Raw genomic sequence first — 18,889 nt, forward strand, 5'->3', positions numbered from 1 at the left:
CATTGAATTTTTGTCTTGGGTTTTTCTCTTAAGAAAGGGAAAAAGAAAGAAAACGCGGTGACAAATCCTGGCTCCGAAGCATTAGTTCAAAATATATGTCTCCCCCCCCCCAATAATTGTATCCATAGTAAAATACAGTCCAGTACTCCCTTGACTCATGCATCATTTTTGATTTAGCCATGACGTCATCGATTTTAAGGAAAATGAATGAAAACTTCTCAGAGGAAGAGGAGCAGTTAAATAGGAACCTGCTATCTTTAGTCCCTTAGTAAAAACTCCACAATGTTAAATTATTTAAAATCCTTGATTTTCAGCATGCGCACATTAAAAGTTTTCGCACTAAGTGCCAAATGTTGCAAACAGCACTTTAACAGAATGATTTTGCTTTGATCCCTGTAGCAGTTCCTGAATAATTTATCACAGGTTATTGCCTTAATTCTGGAGAGGGATAGAGCAATAAAGGCAGATGAAAACACTCCAGTTGAAACACCTTGGGGCCTGCTCATTCCTCTGACACGGCTCTTTTGTTGGAACTATTTAGAGGTTATTAAGATGTGTCTCCAGAATTAAGAGTATGCTGTAAGGATGAAGACAGCCATCTTAATTCTAAAGACAAAGCACAATGACCCTTCACCTTCTTTTTCTTTTTGTTATTATATAGTAGAATTATGAGGATAATATTATAGCTGCCCCCAGTAGTGCCACTACAGTAAAGGGTCTGTCAGACTTTCCATTAGAAACCCTGTTTTGGGGGTCAGGGTGGAAGGAGCCGCATTTCAGCTGTTTCCCAGCCCATTCGTCTCACGCTTGGTACACAGACAACTATTCGCCACGCGGCCCGCTGAAGCACGCAGTGGCTTCTCCTGGTGCAGTCCGACGGGAATCCTTAGGATTGCACACCCCAGACCTCCCCAGCTCCCCAAAACAGCCTCACTGCAAATAGAGGGAGCCTCTCTCACTCTTCAGATCAATCAAGTGTTGACCAACGGTGACTGTCCTGTAGGATAAAGAGGCAACTCTTTGTACTCTTTTAAATGAGATGGTGAATTGCGGCTCCTCCTTCCCTAAATTTCAATCAGACGGCCCCTTGCTCTCTGAGGTCGAGATCCTTCAGCAGCCTGGTTGAACTTCTAGGGAAGGGCTGTCCTAACACCAGAGCTGGCTATGCTTTGGCTACCAAGAAAGTACTCCCTTACTGTTGTTTGAGTGTCTGTATAGATTATTTCAGTACTCTTGCTGCCGTAAGAGAAAAGAGTTTGTTTGAAACGAAGCATCTCTTTCTTACTCACATTAACACTGTATTTTCCTGTCCAGTTGCATCTACAGGAAACATCCATTTAGTTGTTATGTTGTCATGTGCTTCCTCTGCTCTGTAGTAACATTTTCTAAAATTAAACGCTGATATAGTTTCATAGATTCAGGTCACTTAGAGCACTTTTATTAACTTGGCATCTTTTAAGGAAGAAAAAGTTGTGATAAAATAAATGACAACCTTTTTGTGAAATGAAGATAGTCTAAGATATTTTTAAGAGCCCTTTGCACTAAGCATGAAGAAAGTAAAACTTGTGGTTCCAATCGACTAATTTAGAGCTGAATGGTGGGTACATCCTGTATATGTGAAAACTTAATATTATTTGAAGAGTAGCCCATAACCTCTAAGTATACGTAATAAAAATAGGCCAAAAGCCCACTGTCATAGAAAGACTCTGGAGCTAAATACTCACAATAGACTTGTTCAAAGAAGCCGTCTTAGAAGACGTGTTTTGTCCTGGAGGCCACGAGAAATGTGGAAAGCTGCGAAAGAGAGGAACAGTTTCCAAGTGGTGAAAAAAAGGTTACATAAAAGGCAAAATGGCTTTTTTAGAAAAATAGTAAGTCACATGAGAGAACTATAAGTCATGAACGGATTCTAGAATAAAAGGACCAGTGAGATTACAAGAGGAAAAAGAATGAGTCGTTTAAAGAAGCAGACACAAATACAGGGTTTACCGACTCAGAAATGCAGATTACCATCATTCTACAAACCGTTAGACAGTTTGAAACTAAATATTATATAAACAACTTCCGGTTATATGGAGTCACCTTTTGGGCGCAGGGGTCGAGAGGACGATCGGAAATTACAGATACTTCTGACAGATAAGCTGTTCTTTGCTACTTTGAGATGTTATTTAGCCATTAAGATGAGGCTTAGGATTCACTTCCAAGTGCTTGATGATAATTTAAATGCCTTCCTATTACAAGGTTTTCGTTTATTACCAAAGTGTGAGGAAAAAGAAAATCTGGTAAAAAGAAAAGTTCAGAGCCCATTTCCTGGCAGAATATTTGTACCGAAACAGTATCTTCAGAAATCACAGTTGCATATCTCAATTATCCCACCCCCTTGTTTTGCAATTATGTTTATTTGTGCTCTTTGTTCTGACATTCTAGCATCTGTTCATGGGTTTTCTTTTTCTCTTCCCAAGCATCATCCTAAGGACAGCTTAATTAAGAGTCCAGAGTACAAGTCTGATCTGTTTTACTTAAGAGTCAAGATGGTTGTTTTTTTTTTCCTGTCTCTGAAACTAAATATTTATGGAACATACAGTACATGTCAGGCTCTTGTTAGGCTTTTTTTTTTTTTTTTTTTTTTTTTTTTTTTTTTTTTTTTTTTTTTTTTTTTTTTTTTTTTTTTTTTTTTTTTACATAAGTTTACTTAATTGATTCCTCAGAATGCCTCTGTGAAAGAGGCAATATTAGCCCCTTTTATAGATGAGAAAGCTGAGCCTGGTAAATTGCCTTGCCTGAAGTCTTACGGTAAAGCAGCAGAGATGGGGCTCAGATTCAAGTCTTCCGATAAGCAGTACAGATCCCTTTTCCTGACACCTTTTCTTCACTTGGGACGTGCGAGTGCCATTCTCGGGATGTCATGGTAGCAGTAGGTCACCTGGCCAGTTTTATTTTGTCCTGAGTTTCTAGAGATATTCCTGAGGGATCCTTAAATGCCAGTGTGCTTCCAGATTAGACTCCAGAATAGACTCCAGATTGCTCGGTGGGGCTGATTCATGCAAGCCGATGTAGTTAAGATTTGCCATTATTAAATAATGTCTAGACCCTGTGCATTTCTGTTCTGTGGAATTAACAATCCTCGTCTCTTTTTTCTTTTTCCTAATTTGGCATGATTCGGAAACAAAGTATATTAAGAATCTAAATGTTCCTAAACTACTAGAATTATGACTTAGCTCAGTTTATAAGAAGCAGAGTCGAGCCGGTCAGCAGATTTGATGGTCTGTTTGTTTAAAAGGGTCTACGGTTTTCTATAGAAAGGGATCCGAGCGAGACATTTTAGCTAATGAATCAAAATCAGATATGTGGTCATTATTGCCTGATTATTACTCCATCTGCTCTGCGCTAACGTGAAAATCAATTACTGTGTCTCTTTCCCACTGACAGCGTATGTTGATCGGGCTGGCAAGAGATCTTCGAGGGATTGCCTTTGCACTGAACACAAAGACCAGCTACACCATGCTGTTTGACTGGATGTATCCTTATTACACTGTGACAACACCAGCTCTGTGCACAGAGGGATGCCAGGCCCCTCGCTTTCGTTTAATAGTATGGCACAGTAGGGAAGAGGAAACAAAGCTAAATGAACTAATGTGTAATCAGCTAAAAATTACAGCACAGTGGCAGCAGTGCAGATAACTGAGCACAGCATTTGGAGACCCAGCTCGGAGAGGTCACTTTTTGGTGCCATTAAATATTGACAACTTAAAAATCACATTCCCAAATGATTGTTTATGTAGGGACTGCAGGGGTAATCAGGCTAACATCTTTAACTCAGGATCAATGAATCTTACCATTTGGCATTTTCGAGGAGATTTGAATTTCTGTTGCATCTCAATTAGCAGGGCTGAGAAGGTTGCTTTATCTCTTGCAGGCTCAATTCATCGTGCCCCTGCTTTTCACCATCATGAAAATATTAATGGAGATGCAAAAGGGGGAACTAATTGGTCAGGGTTTTTCATTTAGTATACATACTGAATTTACCTTTGTCAAGGCTTAGTACAGATAGCAACGTAAATAAACAAAGAAACAAACATTCCCCCACAGAAATGCCTCATGTAAGAGTGAGACAGACGTGGACTCTGGTGTCAGAGCGGGCTTGAAGTTCAGCTCTCCACTGGCTGTGTAAGCCTTGGCAAGTTATTTCACATCTCTGAGCCGTGGTTTTCTCATCTGAAAAAAGAGACATCCACCATCGTGGCTCACTGGGACCATTAAAATAGGTAACACACTTTGTGTAATGTCTGGGACATATTTGGGAGTCCTAAATGGTTGCTCTTAATATTGTTTCAGTAGTATTGTGTGTATCCTCTTTGATTCTAACAGGAAGTGACAATTTATAAAGTCATGTAAGTGTAATATGTTTTCATGCCTTTATGCATAAAGCCATCAGAGCACCGAAGAAAAATTCTATAGACTTAAAGCAATTGTAGTTTTTAAGTTATACTATTGCTCAGTTGCTCTTTTCAACCCCTTCTTATCCAGACTTCCTTCATAAACTAAACTGCAAAAGAAAATTCTTTTTTTTTTTTTATTTACTTATTGTTTAAGAGAGAGAAGGGGGGATCCCAAACAAGCTCCGCATTATGAGCATGGAGCCTGACATAGGACTCGATCCTATCGCCACAAGATCATGACCTGAGGCCCAAATCAAGAGTCCGACACTTAACCAGCTGAGCCACCCGCCACCCGCCACCCACCCCTGCAAAAGAAACTTCTTAAAGGCAACCTTTCACTGCTGATGCACAGTTAGGCCAAAAACATAGCTAACAGGGGATCTGGGCATGTTTTAGGGAGAACTCTATGCATTAAAAAATTTTTTTCTAACTTTAATTTGAATACTGACTTATATTTTTAGTTACTATTAAAACCTTCATCAGATATGTGTGTGCATAGGAGGGTAAGAGGTAATAGTTTTCCATGTCCCTGAAGGTCCGTGTGTGTCTTTATATCAGCATACCAAGTACATGTACAAAGACTGTGGATTTTAACACAGAAAGTCCTTCGGTTCTTTTAACCATGAAGAATAAACTGAAATTACCTATTACTTTTTATTTGGCTAAAAATAAATAGAAGCTTACAACGTGAAAACTTTCATTTATTTGACAAAAATCATAAAAACCTAGTTTTGGCACTTTGGAACTGATGGTGATCTTGACACCAAGCTGCAACCCCCTAGGATGTCCAGCAGTTAGTGTTTCCCGTTTCCCTCCTCAGCGGACCCCGCCAAGAGTCAAGTCCAGAGCCTTTCCCCTCGGTGTCAAAGAATACAAATATCTGCCATAATCGATACCGCCTAAAATTCATAGCACATACTGTAAGTTTTTAATTAAGTCTGTCTTCCATTTACTTCCTCACTGAGCTCCTTCTCTTTGGCACCTATCTGAAGTGAGACTTCTGTCCAGCAGGTGGCAGACAGTAGCAAATGGAAGGCCCTGGGACTTAGTGTTTTTGTTTTGAACTGGAAACTATTGTCTCCTCCCTGTGACCATAGATGTTGACGTTATTAGGGTCAGTGGCAGAGGGCGAAGTGTCAGTTATGCGGGGAACTGTGCTAGAAGATTGCCAAACAGGATGGCTTGGTACTGGCTTTGCTTATAATAATTGAGTTTCAGTAGCAAATCAGCTTCCTTGGGAAAAGGCCAAAGGCTTTTCATAATTGTATTGACAACAAAATGAATATGATAAATGGTGTTCATTCAGTTGAGACAAGATTTATAGTTTTCCTTTGGGCAAGGGATGAAGAGCAAATATTTATAATAATAGTAAAATTTGTTTAAAAGTTACATTATTTGATCATTCAAAAAGCTTTATTAAAATATTTTGAAATACTTTAAGCAGTTTCAGGTGATAAAGTACAGATTCTTCTCAAAGTATTCTAGTCATGTAAAAATGAATAAGGATATGATAAGAAAAAAAACATGGATATGAAAGTCATTTATTCTTCCTGAAATATTGATATGTCAAACCGTCAGTGATGATTCCCACATTACTGCCGGGGAAAGTTTATTTTTGCCTTTTATCCACATAAATGTGTGTTCTTTAATTTGTTATACAGTCCTTAGCATGCAGAAGAAATGTCCTACAAGAGCACATGTCATCTTAAAGTCAAAATGCATTTTATTTATGGCGATTATTTGATAAAATGCTATTTTAGTGGTTAGCTATTTAATTCAAAAACATTTCTGTAAACACTGACTGCATTAACTGCTACACGAACTGCATTGCTTATCACTGTCCTTCCAAAACTAAATTGCCTGAAACTACATAGCAAACATGTTGATAAATTGTTCCACTCCTGGAGAATTGAAGAATCACTGATACACTTCTTTGCCCATATAGTGAGAACACAATATAAAAGCACCTTACCTTGTAGCACATTTAGTCACCTTGTTTAAAGTCTTCCCAGATCCTTCGTAGACTGAAGTATCAGAAATCCAGGCAGCAATTGGGAAAAGAAAAAAAAAAAAGGAATGTGTATGATGCTATTTCTTTCGACTCACTTTTTTCACTTGTCATAATCTGATCTCCGAGTCCTCTGGTTTTCAGTCAGGTAATTGAACTAATGGATATGCATAAGCACATCATACAAAGACAAGTCCAGACTACATGTAGATGTGCAGAAGAGCATAGACTTGAGAACAGAACAGTCTTGGATTCCAGTCCTGGTTTCGCCACTTAACCTGAGGGTTCAGAAAACAAGTACAGAAACCTATGGGCTCTTGGATAAGTTACTTAATGTCTCAGAATCCCAGTTTTCTCTTCTGCAAAACAGAGCTAATCATACCTGTCTCACAGGTATAGCGTAAGAAATGAGTGAATGGACGTATTTAATGGCCCAATCCAGTGTCTGGCACAAAGCAGATACTCCACTACTGTTGTTAGTTCTTTTCTCTAATAGGAAATGAGGCAAAGGAATCCCATTTGCTTACTTATTCAGCGAATTTGGCTAAGGTCTGTGCTAGGTTTCATGAGGGATGTAGATTACTTAGACTCAAATCCTACCCCAAAATGAGCTTATAATTAAATAGAGTCTGTTAGATCCCTGCATAAATGAATATAATTAAATATAGAAGGTGATAAGCGCCATGACAACAGATACAGAAAGAGAGATTGCATTTAGCTGGGGAATCAGGAAGGGCTCTGTCAAAGTACACATATTTCTCTGGATCTGACCAAATGCATAGGATTAGAGTATTGGAACTATGAAATAAGAGGGTTTTGGTTGGCCTAAGCGCAGGTTTTGGAAGGGGAGAGTGGAGATGTTTTCTTGTAGATCCCACTTATTTCACGCTTGGAAATGCAGTTTGTCTGGGACCCTTGAATATCTGGCTAAGGAATTTTGACCCTATCCCATAGACAGCATGAAGCAGTTGTTGTGATTGCTTCACAAAGTCAGAATTGTACCTCGGGGAGAAAGTGAGCCTGAAAAAAAATCACTATTCAGCGAGCACACGGTGCTGTATGCTAAGCCTGAGGAATGAATAAAAGGATTGCTTTTCACAAGAATGAATAAAATGGATCACTCTTTAGAAGCTCACCATCTCGTAGATAGGACATACAAGTAATGAACCGTTGATGGCTTGTCACAAAGATGCATGCAAAGGACCATATGAACATGGAAGAGGAAGAGATTGGCATTTGGGGCAAAAAAAAAAAAAAAAAAACCAGTGGGCTTCCCTTCGGAGTGAAAGGTGTGCAAGGTTTTGAAAGGTAGATAGACATTTGCTAGACAGAAAAGACTTCCAGCAGCATTTGCCTTTGTGAACAAAGATATACCTGTTTCACATTCATGGAGTACCTTTAAAATAAGCTCCGAACTGGCAGGCTCTTTCGGTTCTGGAACCACATCCTCACACCCCTGTCTCCTAATGGTTTTAAAATAAACTCTTGTTGCCTCCTAGGATGTTACTGTGCTTTCCCTACTGTGAGATACCAGAGGGAAAGAATGATGTGTTTTCCTATTTCTGTTTCCTTGGGGTCCAGTCATACTGACTGCTGGTTGGGTGGGTGGATGGGTGGGTGGTTGTCATCAAGAAGGAAACCTCATGCTTTCCTTTTCTTTTTTTTTTTTTTTTTTCATATTTGGCATCTGATAAGACAATATCGTATCATTAACACTTTCGATCTTCCATTTATCTGATGTAGACATTAGGAATTCATCAGGAAGGTTTGGGTGAAAGCAGTTAGGTCTCTGCCTCTTCTACCTAAGGGCTCCCACTGCCTTCCTTCTTTCCATAAATAGGCAGTCCTCACAGGCCCCTGGAAAATTAAACTCGTAGAGTAAGGTTCTTATTCTCACCCTGTAATCTGAGTCTGGCACTCTCACTCTGAAGCCCTTTTAACCTCTCTGCCTGGTAGACCTCTACTCTGCTTTCCAGTAATCACTCATTTTCTCTGTGGCAGTCACCTCTGTCAGAGGCATATTAGAATTGGCACTGCTCTCATTCCACACAGAAAAGGGAGCATCCCCTCATATCCCGCGGCTTTCTCCCATAGTGAATGCAGTGTGCTCTGAAAAATATGATGGTTCTAATGCCTTTAGAATGCCTTGCCAAGGAGCTTCTGTGTGCTTCTGATCCTCCTCGATTCTGAGATTTGGGTCTTGTCAGTTTCCTGGCTAGCCTTCCAGATGCTTTCCCACTAAAGGTCACGGAGTGTGCTCAGATCTCTTGGTGGAATATTTTCTCACCTGTGCTCCCCTGGCATTGCTTGAGAATTTTGGTACTCGGAGAATCTCTGTTGTGTGCTAGCCACCCAGACTTGAGAATGAATTCTCTAAGAATAAAAGCCATGTCTTAACTTTTCTCTGGATCCCCGGCCCCCAGCACAGTAAATAGCACATAGTGTCTGTGATCTATCAACAACAGCCGATTTTCTGCCACATAGAAAAAAACAAAACAGTAAGTTATCTGACAATAGCCAAAATAGAGTTAATAATGAAGTTCATTGATTTCACTTTTTTTCATTTTTTTTTAATTTTTTTTAGTGTTTTTTATTTCTGTGAGAGAGAGAGAGAGAGAGAGAGAGACACAGTGTGAGCAGGGGAAGGTCAGAGAGAAAGGGAGATACAGAATCTGAAGCAGGCTCCAGGCTCTGAGCTGGCTGTCAGCACAGAGCCCGACACGGGGCTCGAACCCACCAACCGTGAGATCATGACCTGAGCCGAAGTTGGACGCTTAACCTACTGAGCCACACAGGTGCCCCTCAGTTTTTTTCATATTTATCCAACTGAAACTTTATACATACACACTGACTTCTTATCTCCCTTCTCCGCTTCATTTCCCTTTGTAGTACTCTCTAACATATTATATATGTGTTTTATTTATTTTCTATCTTTTCTTATTAGAATATAAAGTCCATGAGGGCAGGAATTTTTTAATGTTTGGTTTGCTGGTGGCTCCAGAGAGTCTAATACAATGAATAGACAGTTATAGAATAGAACTTCAGCAAATACTTGTTCAGTAAATTCTTTCAATATGTACAAAAACAAAGCCTTAACATTGTATATCTAGGGAGACAAAAGTATTGCTTTTTGCAATTTTAGGGAGCTTTCAGTTCTTAAGGAATTGGAAGGCTCATTTTCATTGAAAGTTATATGAATTATTTCCTGAGGCTTCAAAGTGAAATGCACAGTTAAAAAGGAAGAAATAGGCAGTTCTGATCAAATATGCTCTACCTCATTTTTAGGTTGGCAGGCTTACAGCAACAAATATTCATTGAAATCTACTTTGTGCCCGGGCCATGCATACAACAAGTGCCTAGGTTCTGCCCTCAAAAAGTATTTAATAGGAGAGATCAAGTACTTAGGAAGCACTAGCACACAGTACCACAGCTAGACAGAGGAAACACACCTAACCAAGTCTTGGGGGACGGGAAGGCCAGGGAGCCTTCTAGGACTAATTGGCATCTATATTGAAATCTGAAGGTCAGATAGCAATAGCAAAGCCATGGTAGGGAAGCACAGTCTTTGCCCTTTAGAAACTCACTATCTCATGGGGCAGGCAGATAACAAAAACAATCTTAATAGTTTGTTGGAAGAGATATGGCATCAGAGTCCTCATTGAATGTAGATGAGGAAGAGATTGATGCCTTTTGACAAAACAAAGTTTCGCCATCCCAGGGGAACTGAAACTCGAACTAGGTGTTGAAAGACCAGAATGAGTTAGGCAGAAGAAGCCACATGTAGAAAAATGGAGACAAGAGAGTTGGATCTGAAGGGAACGGAGACTGGCTGAACCATAGATACGCGGGAATACTAAGAGAGGAGTCTGAAAGTGTATAGGGTCCACATCTTAAAGGGCCTTGTATGCCATCCCATGGAATTTGAAATGTATTCTAAAGAGCAAGGAAGAAAATTGTGGTATTTTTCACGATGGAGATCTCTACTAGTGAGAGAAAGGGACACCACTAAGTAATGCAGCTCAGCACTTTCATCTGAAACAAGAAGACAAGTATACTGGAGAACATCAGATAGAGAGAGACTTAGAAAATGGCAAAAGAAAAGGAAATGAAGGAGTAGAATAGCATGTTTTTTGTGTGTGTGCTGCAGCTTAGGCCTTAATTTTATATCTCTGTGTCCATTTGGCAAGGAGGAGGCTGGTTATGGGTTAAAGTGGAGGGGCGGGTCCCAAGTTTTCTAGGTTCTGATGGTCTCAGCCATTGACTTATCAGAGGCATACACTTCTTACCTTTGAGGAAGATATTTGAGAATTTCTCCTTGGGTATACATGGGACTGTCTTTTTAGCCGGCCTTGAGTAGATTAAAAGTTACCCAAAGCTTTTCTTCAAGCTAACATCTCCAGTGTTCCTTGAATCTATGGTGGGACCAAGCAGAGCAAGTCAACAACTTAAAAAAATGAAAAGAATATCAGTAATTTCTAAGCTGGAAGATAGATATACGGGGATTATTATTACTATTTCCCTCTACTTCTATGTATTTTTAATTTTTTTTTTTTTTTTTTGAGAGAGAGAGAGAGACATCGTAAGCACAGGAGGGTCAGAGAGAGAAGGACACACAGAATCTGAAGCAGGCTCCAGGCTCTGAGCTGTCAGCACAGAGCCTGACGCGGGGCACGAACCCACGAACCGTGAGATCAAGACCTGAGCCGAAGTCGGACACTCAACCGACTGAGCCACCCAGGCGCCCCTGTATTTTTAAAATTTCACAATAAATGACACTTTTTCTTAAGCTGTTTGATGCCCAGGAAACTGGTATTAACAATTCAAGTATGTTTTTATCCTCATTAAATTTATTTCCTTTCCTGCACAATTCTTTAAATGTGTTATTTATATGATACCTTAAAAGTGTGTCTTTTATTAATAGAGTATACCAAGAACAGAGGAGTGTAATGTATGGGATATGTTACAAATCAGAACAAACCATTTACAGTCCCCTAAAAACATATAGCTATACAGGTTAGGGAGAGCAATTTATAGAATCGCCATTGTTTACTAAACATAGAACAAATGTGAATTCCTTTTTTGCTTTTTAGGTGCCACTGATTTTTCAAGAACAGTATTTCTTTTGACCGTTAAGTTCCTTAACAGGCATTATAAAAGGTACCCAACATATCTTCCCATTCTTCAGAGGACTGTCGAACGGTGGTATGGAGAGCCAGCATGCACAACTCCCATCCTGAAACTTATGGCAGAACTGATGCAAAACAGGTAAGAAGTGCAGCAGGGAAGAAAAGAAATCTGCCATCTGGCCGCAGTGTCCAGAGGTCAGATTTTCCTGTCTGGTATGTATATAGTCAAGGCTTGGCAAGAACTCAGGACCCAGAATTTTTAAGATACTGGTGAAAGCACTAGAATTAGAGACATAAGGTTGAGACCTTTTGAGAAAAACAATACGGTATATTTAGGTGTATAAGGGGACTATGGGAACTGGAAGAAATTGGAAGATACCGCCACCGTTATTTAAAATATTCGAAGGCAAATGGAGGAAGGGCTCCTGTTGTACCAGTCTCGCTGCTTAACTGCAATTCCATATAATTGGAGAGCAGGGCAGTTTAGAGATCACTGAGTTGAGACGGTTCCTTCGGGAGGAAGGGAACTGAGTCCCAGTGCAGTTCATGGACACATAGTTTGTCTCAGGAGCCCCAGGGGTCGTCCGTGCTTTGACTCCTAAGTTATCCTTCCTCTTTGCCAAGGTGCATCTATGTGGATAATTTATGCACTCAAAGTCTTCATTTAAATAGCAACTACAGTAAACAGGGGTTTATATATCTTTTCAAATTAGTGTTTTAACATGGGGGAGGGGAGAGAAATACCCTATAATGGAACTACTGGATCATACGGTAGTTCCATTTTTAATTTTTTTTAATTTTTTTAATGTTTTATTTATTTCTAGGAAAGAGAGAGAGAGAGACAGCATGAGCAGGGGAGGGTCAGAGAGAGAGGGAGACACAGACTCTGAAACAGGCTCCAGGCTCCGAGCTGGCAGTCAGCACAGAGCCCGACGCGGGGCCCGAACCCACGAACCGCGAGATCATGACCTAAGCGAAAGTCGGACGCTTAACCGACTAAGCCACCCAGGCGCCCCTTTAATTTTTAAGGACCTTCAATACTGCTTCCTACAGTGGCTACACCGATTTGCATTCCCACCGGCAGTGCATAGGTGCTCCTTCTTCACATTCACTAAAAAACAAAAAATTGAGTGAAAAATAAATAACAACTATAGCTTCCTAAAAATCGCCTAGTTGACCTTATAATTTGCACAGACCAGCAGAGATTGAAATACTCTGCATGTAAATATAAACGAAGCTGTAGCTAGAGGAGAAAAGCTGCAATAAAGTAATTGGTTTTACCTCTTTAAAATATGTCACTGTGAATATGACTTAGCACTAAATTGCCTGTCACTTAGCCATCGTGTTTCCTCAGTTCCTCTTATAAACTGTGTTTTGGAAGGGAGATATCCAGACAGGGAAGGAGTAGGGACTGCTGCTGTAATTTTATCTCTGGTGCTAGGTTTTTCACAGTAATAATTTAAAATTTATTAAATAAGAGGTGGAAAAAGACTTGGCAAATGAAGAAATGTGAGTATTATTCTCTTAAAAGCTGTTTTTTAAAAACCATTCTCGTATGTACCTTAGATACTATAGGAAGGGTGGCTATGTTTTTGTTTGATTAAATTAGGGGTTTTCAACCAGATAATTGATATTATATATTATTGATATAACATTTAATACTAAGGGAAAAAGTTACTGCATTGTATATTGTAAAGTATTTTATACCTGCCATAGGCAAGTGATTCGTATCTATCTAGCACAATTGTCCTTAGAAGTACCTAGTTAAAATCTGTAATCTCAGAAAATACATTCTCTTGTGTGTATTTCTCTAGAATCTAATGTGAATTATGTATGTACATTTGTCTTTAGTCAATAATTGTATGCCAACAGTCAAAAGTTCACGATCGTTCTAATAAGTTATAGTTGCACCTTATTCTAAAGCATTTTGAAAAAGCATGGAGAAGCAACAATTCATCACTCCCGGCAAGAGGACTTTAGCCAATGTCTTTGCTTTTTTGGTATTGCTTTACTGTGACCTATCTTCGTATTCTGGGCTAGTCCTTTAAAAACATGCCATTATTCCTCGAAAGCACCGAGACCAGGCATATCAGCCAGCTAAAGCCAAACTGATGTTAAAAAGCAAATGTTATGTCAGGATGGCATATGTTGATCCTTTATCTTGTTCCTACTGTTCCCCTACCTGTCAGAAACCAGGGAAGTAGAATTGTTCTTATTTAGAAGTTCTAGGACTTGTTTCTCTTTCTTTAATCTATGTGCGATGGAAACTCTAGTCTGAATGTAATTTCATGCATTTGAAATACACTTGAAGTATCAGATGATTAATTATGTATATGAGCAGTATTAAAAATACCTAGATCTCCTATCTGTCACTTTAGAATTTGTTTTAAAAATATGTATTGGGCATGACATGAGATCGCATACATAAGCCTCCATCCAGGTATTTATATAAACTTACAAATACACACATGGGCATTTTATTACTATCTACCAGTCACTTTGCATGAAAAAAGAAGAGAGTAAGAAGTCTGCGATATGGGATGTCAGGATGGTTTTTTTTTGACAGATACAAGTGAAATCTTTGAATCAGTCAGTGACTGAAATTAACTCTTCTTAATTGTCCTAGTATCTTCATTGTGAGAAATCAGCATACATATTTTATCAACACTTGTTCAATGGAGGGGCATTTTTTAAAAGGGATAATTGTACTGCTGCTACTTCTAATAAATGAAAATGCTAGGCTTTTTAAATCTACATTTGGTTTCTTTACCTACACGTTTGGTCTGATTTTTTGCTGTATTTCTTAGATCCCAGCGTTTGAATTTTGATGTATCATCTCCTAATGGAATTCTTCTCTTCAGAGAAGCTAGTAAAATGATTTGCACTTATGGTGAGTATCTTTTTCCATATTTGTCTCAGCAATATAACTTTATCTCTTTGGAGGAAAGAAAGATGTTAGTTATTTTGTTCTTTTGAACCTTCCTATCTGTATGAATTTGTGAAGTAGGTAATAGTGCAAACAGCCAGGTAGCTCTTATATTGGCATCAGGAGAAATACGTAGGCAGCATGCCTTTGATTACAAATCATGCCTGACCAACTTGATGAATTTCTTTTGGATAAAATTGCAGTGTCAGTAGGCAAAGGGAATACAGCTGGAGAGAATATTGAAAAGTTATAGCGCATTCAAAATCGCCAAAAGTTACATCAGGGAATTTGCTATTCTGGATCAAGGAATGCATAGACCAGAATGTCACCAGCACTGAATTTTGGAAAAATAATCCTACTAAAGAGTGCTAAATATTTTATTACAGGGAATTTTTGGGCACTGCGCTCTTAGAAGCAGAGTTCTATAGTAAAGATGGTCCTATTCAGTTACTGTCACAAAATGCATTTTGCAGTCAGAATTGAGCATTAGAACTACCATAAACCCTAATACTTGCCAATTCTGACAGCTTCATCAATGAAATTCTCAGCTCGCTGAGACCTTTATGGATGCTGGACCGGGGGCAGGATGGATAAGAATCCTGTGCTCCAGTTTGCCACGCACTGGCCAACTACAACCACAGGCTGGGCTCCGCACGGCGCTCTTCTTGGGAGATGGTTTCCCGGGTCCTCTTCCTCTTTGAGTTTTCTAACTCTTGAGGACATTCGATCCCCAAAATTGCCTGTGATTATCATATTTCTTTTCAAGGACCTTCAAACAGATTTTACAAAATTTTATAAAGCCTCTTTAAGACTGTGTGTTTATGCATATCTGTAGGAGCAACAACTGAAAACGTATTACTTTTTTAAAAACCGGCGCCTGGGTGGCTTAGTCGGGTGAGCGTCCGACTTTCGCTTAGGTTATGATCTAGCGGTTCGTGGGTTCGAGCCCCGCGTCGGGCTCTTTGCTGACTGCCAGCTCAGAGCCTGGAGCCTGTTTCAGAGTCTGTCACCCCCTTCTCTCTCTGACCCTCCCCTGCTCACGCTGCCTCTCTCTCTAACCTAGAAATAAATAAAAACATTTTAAAAAAATAAAAATAAAAGTAAAAACAGATTTTTTAAAAAGCAGAACAATGGTTTTAAATTGTTTTCACTTTCAAAACCCCATTCTGGGACAAGAATCTGTATGCATCGTAGGCCTCTGCTAAAAATCCATAGTTTTAATTGTGCATTTGATTTTTAGGTTTAAGATTGTAAGTGTATGAAGACTACAGGAAGCACCTATTTAAGTCCGTAAACTTGCACTCTCCTGCATTCATCTCTACCAACAACTACATTGTCACCATTTTTTTTAATCTGTTGAAAGTAAACACATTACAATCACACAAAGTAGAAATGCTTTGCCTCCTAAAGGTAAAACTGGACCCCTTCTCAAATAGTCTCAATGCAGTTTGCTTTACTTCCAGTATATATCTAACTCCTTTCATTGTCTTAGCATAAAAAATACATGTCTGGACCATCTTCTAAAATGGTATCTTAGAGATAGCATAGTTTAGTTTTGGAGACTAAAAGATCTGAGTGCCAATCATAGTACCAACCCTTATCAACTCTATGAGCCTCAGCCAAGACACTGTGTTTCTTTGTGCCTAGTTTTCTCAGATACAAAATTAGGCATAGTGACTACCTATGGGCCTGCCTGTCCACTTAGGATTAGAGACGGTTAGGTGAGCTGCTCCCGGTAAAGGGCTTGGCCCACAGTGTGACATGGAATAAACATCCAACCAACATGTGTCTCCTTGATCCAGAGCCATTCTCCTGTAGTCATAGAACTATACATAAAGCTTTCTTTGGACAGGGGTTCACTGACCACATTACTTTTTTGTTCAGCTCCTGCTTGGACCACACCATCCTGCTTCCTTCTGCCTGTAATAAGTGCTTAGCTTCTATTTCCTCGCTTTTGTTTTTAATTTTTTTTAATATTTACTTATTTTTGAGAGAGAGACAGAGCTGGAGCATGAGCAGGGGAGGGGCATGGAGAGAGACCCAGAATCCAAAGCAGGCTCCAGGCTCCGAGTTGTCCGCACAGAGCCTGATGCAGAGCTCGAACTCATGAACCAAGAGATCGTGACCTGTGCCAAAGTCATATTCTCAACTGACTGAGCCATCCAGGCACCCCCTATTTCGTCACTTTTTAAAAGAAAATAATATTTCTCATTGTGAAACAATGTATGTATATGTAAGAATTGCTTAGTTGTTGATAGAATGTATTTTCCTCCTCCTGTGTCTTTCACAATGTGTAATTTTTCCTTTGGGACTTACTGACTATTGCAGTAGGACTGGTCACAACAGTGATTTCTCTCTCAGAGTTACTGTACCTCTAGGACAGAATGTCTGTCCAGCAAGTGACACCAAAAAGAATCTCAGAACAATGCCAAACCTGTAGGCTTCAAAAGCTGCCTAGTCCTCTGTCATGTTGTTTGACATAAGCAAAGGCATTGTAGCAAAAGCTGAGAACATTAACTAAGTGAGGATCACATTGGAGAAAAAAGAAGAAAAGGAGACAGAGGTAAAGAGAGGAAGGGAAGGAAGACAAGAAAGGAGGTGAAGAAAAGAGAAAAAGAAAAAGAAAAAGAGTAAAGAGTAAAGAAAACCTTCAAAGCATTCTTGAGAAGAAAGGCTAGTATGCTTCCTTACTCTAAAGAGAAACTAAGAAATTAAAGTAAGGCCCTGCACCTTGGCTTGGACTAATAATAAGGTAGCTTTTATTTTTTAATCAGCAATATGTGCCTGTTCCTATACTAGAGCATTTATCATACATTAGCCTATCAGATCCTCAAGGTAGGCATTATCATGTGCCACTCACTACTCATTTGGCCTTGGCTAAGTTGCTTAGCCTTCGTGCTTCAGTTTCTTGTTAAGCAGAGAAAAGAATACCTACTTACTAAGGTGGTTATGAGGATACAGTTTAGTAGTGCATAGAAAGCTCTTAGACCAGTTAGCATCTGTGGTCACTGTTACGAAGAAACTGAAGCTCGTAGAGATTAAGAAACTTGCCAGGGGGCGCCTGGGTGGCTTAGTCAGTTAAGTGTCCAACTTTCGCTTAGGTCATGATCTCACAGTTCGTGGGTTCGAGCCCCACGTCGGGCTCTGTGCTGACTGCCAGCTCGGAGCCTGGAGCCTGTTTCAGTCTGTGACTCCCTCTCTCTCTCTGACCCTCCCCTCCTCACGCTGTCTCTCCCTCTATCTCCTAGAAATAAATAAAAAAAAACATTTGAAAAAAAGAAACTTGCCAGATATCGCATAGCTAGCAAGGTGCCGAATTGGAATTTCATTCAAAGTCTGTATAACTTTAAAGGATAGTCTCTCCGTTTTCCTTACTGCCGCTTGGGAATCGCCACAGGCAGATTGTGCCTTCAGTATGTATGATGAAGCACTGTTCTTTAGCGTGTGGTGGTTTCTGTCCTGAAACTGCAGGGAAGTCAAAGGCTCAGTGGAAAAATGTCCATCAACTTTGTCAGCAGTGACTGCGACACATGCACTTCACATAAAATAATAGAAACATGTTTTTCACCCTTCCCTGCTTCCCATGCTGGCCCCCATCAGCCAAGCTGATTTGATCTATCTTCACCCTCTGTAATGCTTTACTACCCCCTGCTTTTACCTCTGGAGCCTCTACTATGCTCCTAGAGGGAGATCATGTGGTCCGCCATCCAGAAGGTTGGAAGGTGAGGGAAAGCGTGGCTGGGAGGACACAGAAGAGCAGCATTGTTTATTTCTTTGGTAAGCCAAGCAGAAGGGAAGGGAAGCCCTTAGAAGAAAGAGGCCAGAGCATTCTATGATCCCTTCCATCCACCTCCTCACTGGGTTTCTTCTCTGCTCACCTCTCTTGGGCAGTATTTGGGTAGTCAGTGATTGGGGTGGTGTAGGGCGGGGAGGACCCTTTCCCACACGCATTGGTTTGTTGCATATTTTGTGGAACACCTCTGCCCAGCTGCTCAGTGAGACTGGCAGAAAAATAATACTTTTGATATGCTGTTTTATTTATCTACATTCTGTCATGATATACTTTGATGTAAGTTTTTAATTTTGCTTCAGCTCTCAGCTGCTCTCGCCGTTACAGCTCAGGGTCAGCAATGAGGTTAGGCACAGTAGCGCAGAACAATTTCCTGTTTGTACAGCCCAGGTAACATTTGGATGAGGATTAAATTCTACCACATTTTCTACTAGCCCAAGCCTATTATTTCTAATGAGTTTTAAATTGCTTCAAGAACATGTATTTCAAACCTTAGTGCTGTGATCCATTCAGCCTGAGCAACTTAATAAAGAAAATTTCTTTCTTACGTTTTTGGTTAAAATGTTGCATGCGGTGTAATAAATGTTATTACTTTGGAAA

At 39.8% G+C, this 18,889-nt stretch overlaps 1 protein-coding gene across 3 annotated transcripts in view; it reads left to right on the forward strand.

The window, feature by feature from the left end:
• RANBP17 (RAN binding protein 17) overlaps positions 1-18,889 on the forward strand; it is a 313,431-nt gene that overhangs the window by 242,886 nt on the left and 51,656 nt on the right. For all 3 annotated transcript variants that reach the window (XR_005528980.1, XM_039235738.1, XM_039235739.1), the window contains 3 exons: positions 3,430-3,518; positions 11,605-11,712; positions 14,381-14,463. Coding sequence is in view for 2 of the 3 variants with exons in the window: in XM_039235738.1 (XP_039091669.1) it covers positions 3,430-3,518; positions 11,605-11,712; positions 14,381-14,463 (280 nt within the window). In the remaining variant the exon portion in view is untranslated. The remainder of the gene's footprint in view (positions 1-3,429; positions 3,519-11,604; positions 11,713-14,380; positions 14,464-18,889) is intronic.

This window comes from Hyaena hyaena, unplaced genomic scaffold, assembly GCF_003009895.1.
Source record: "Hyaena hyaena isolate Hyena2069 unplaced genomic scaffold, ASM300989v1 scaffold_102, whole genome shotgun sequence".
Classification (NCBI taxonomy): Eukaryota; Metazoa; Chordata; class Mammalia; order Carnivora; family Hyaenidae; genus Hyaena; species Hyaena hyaena.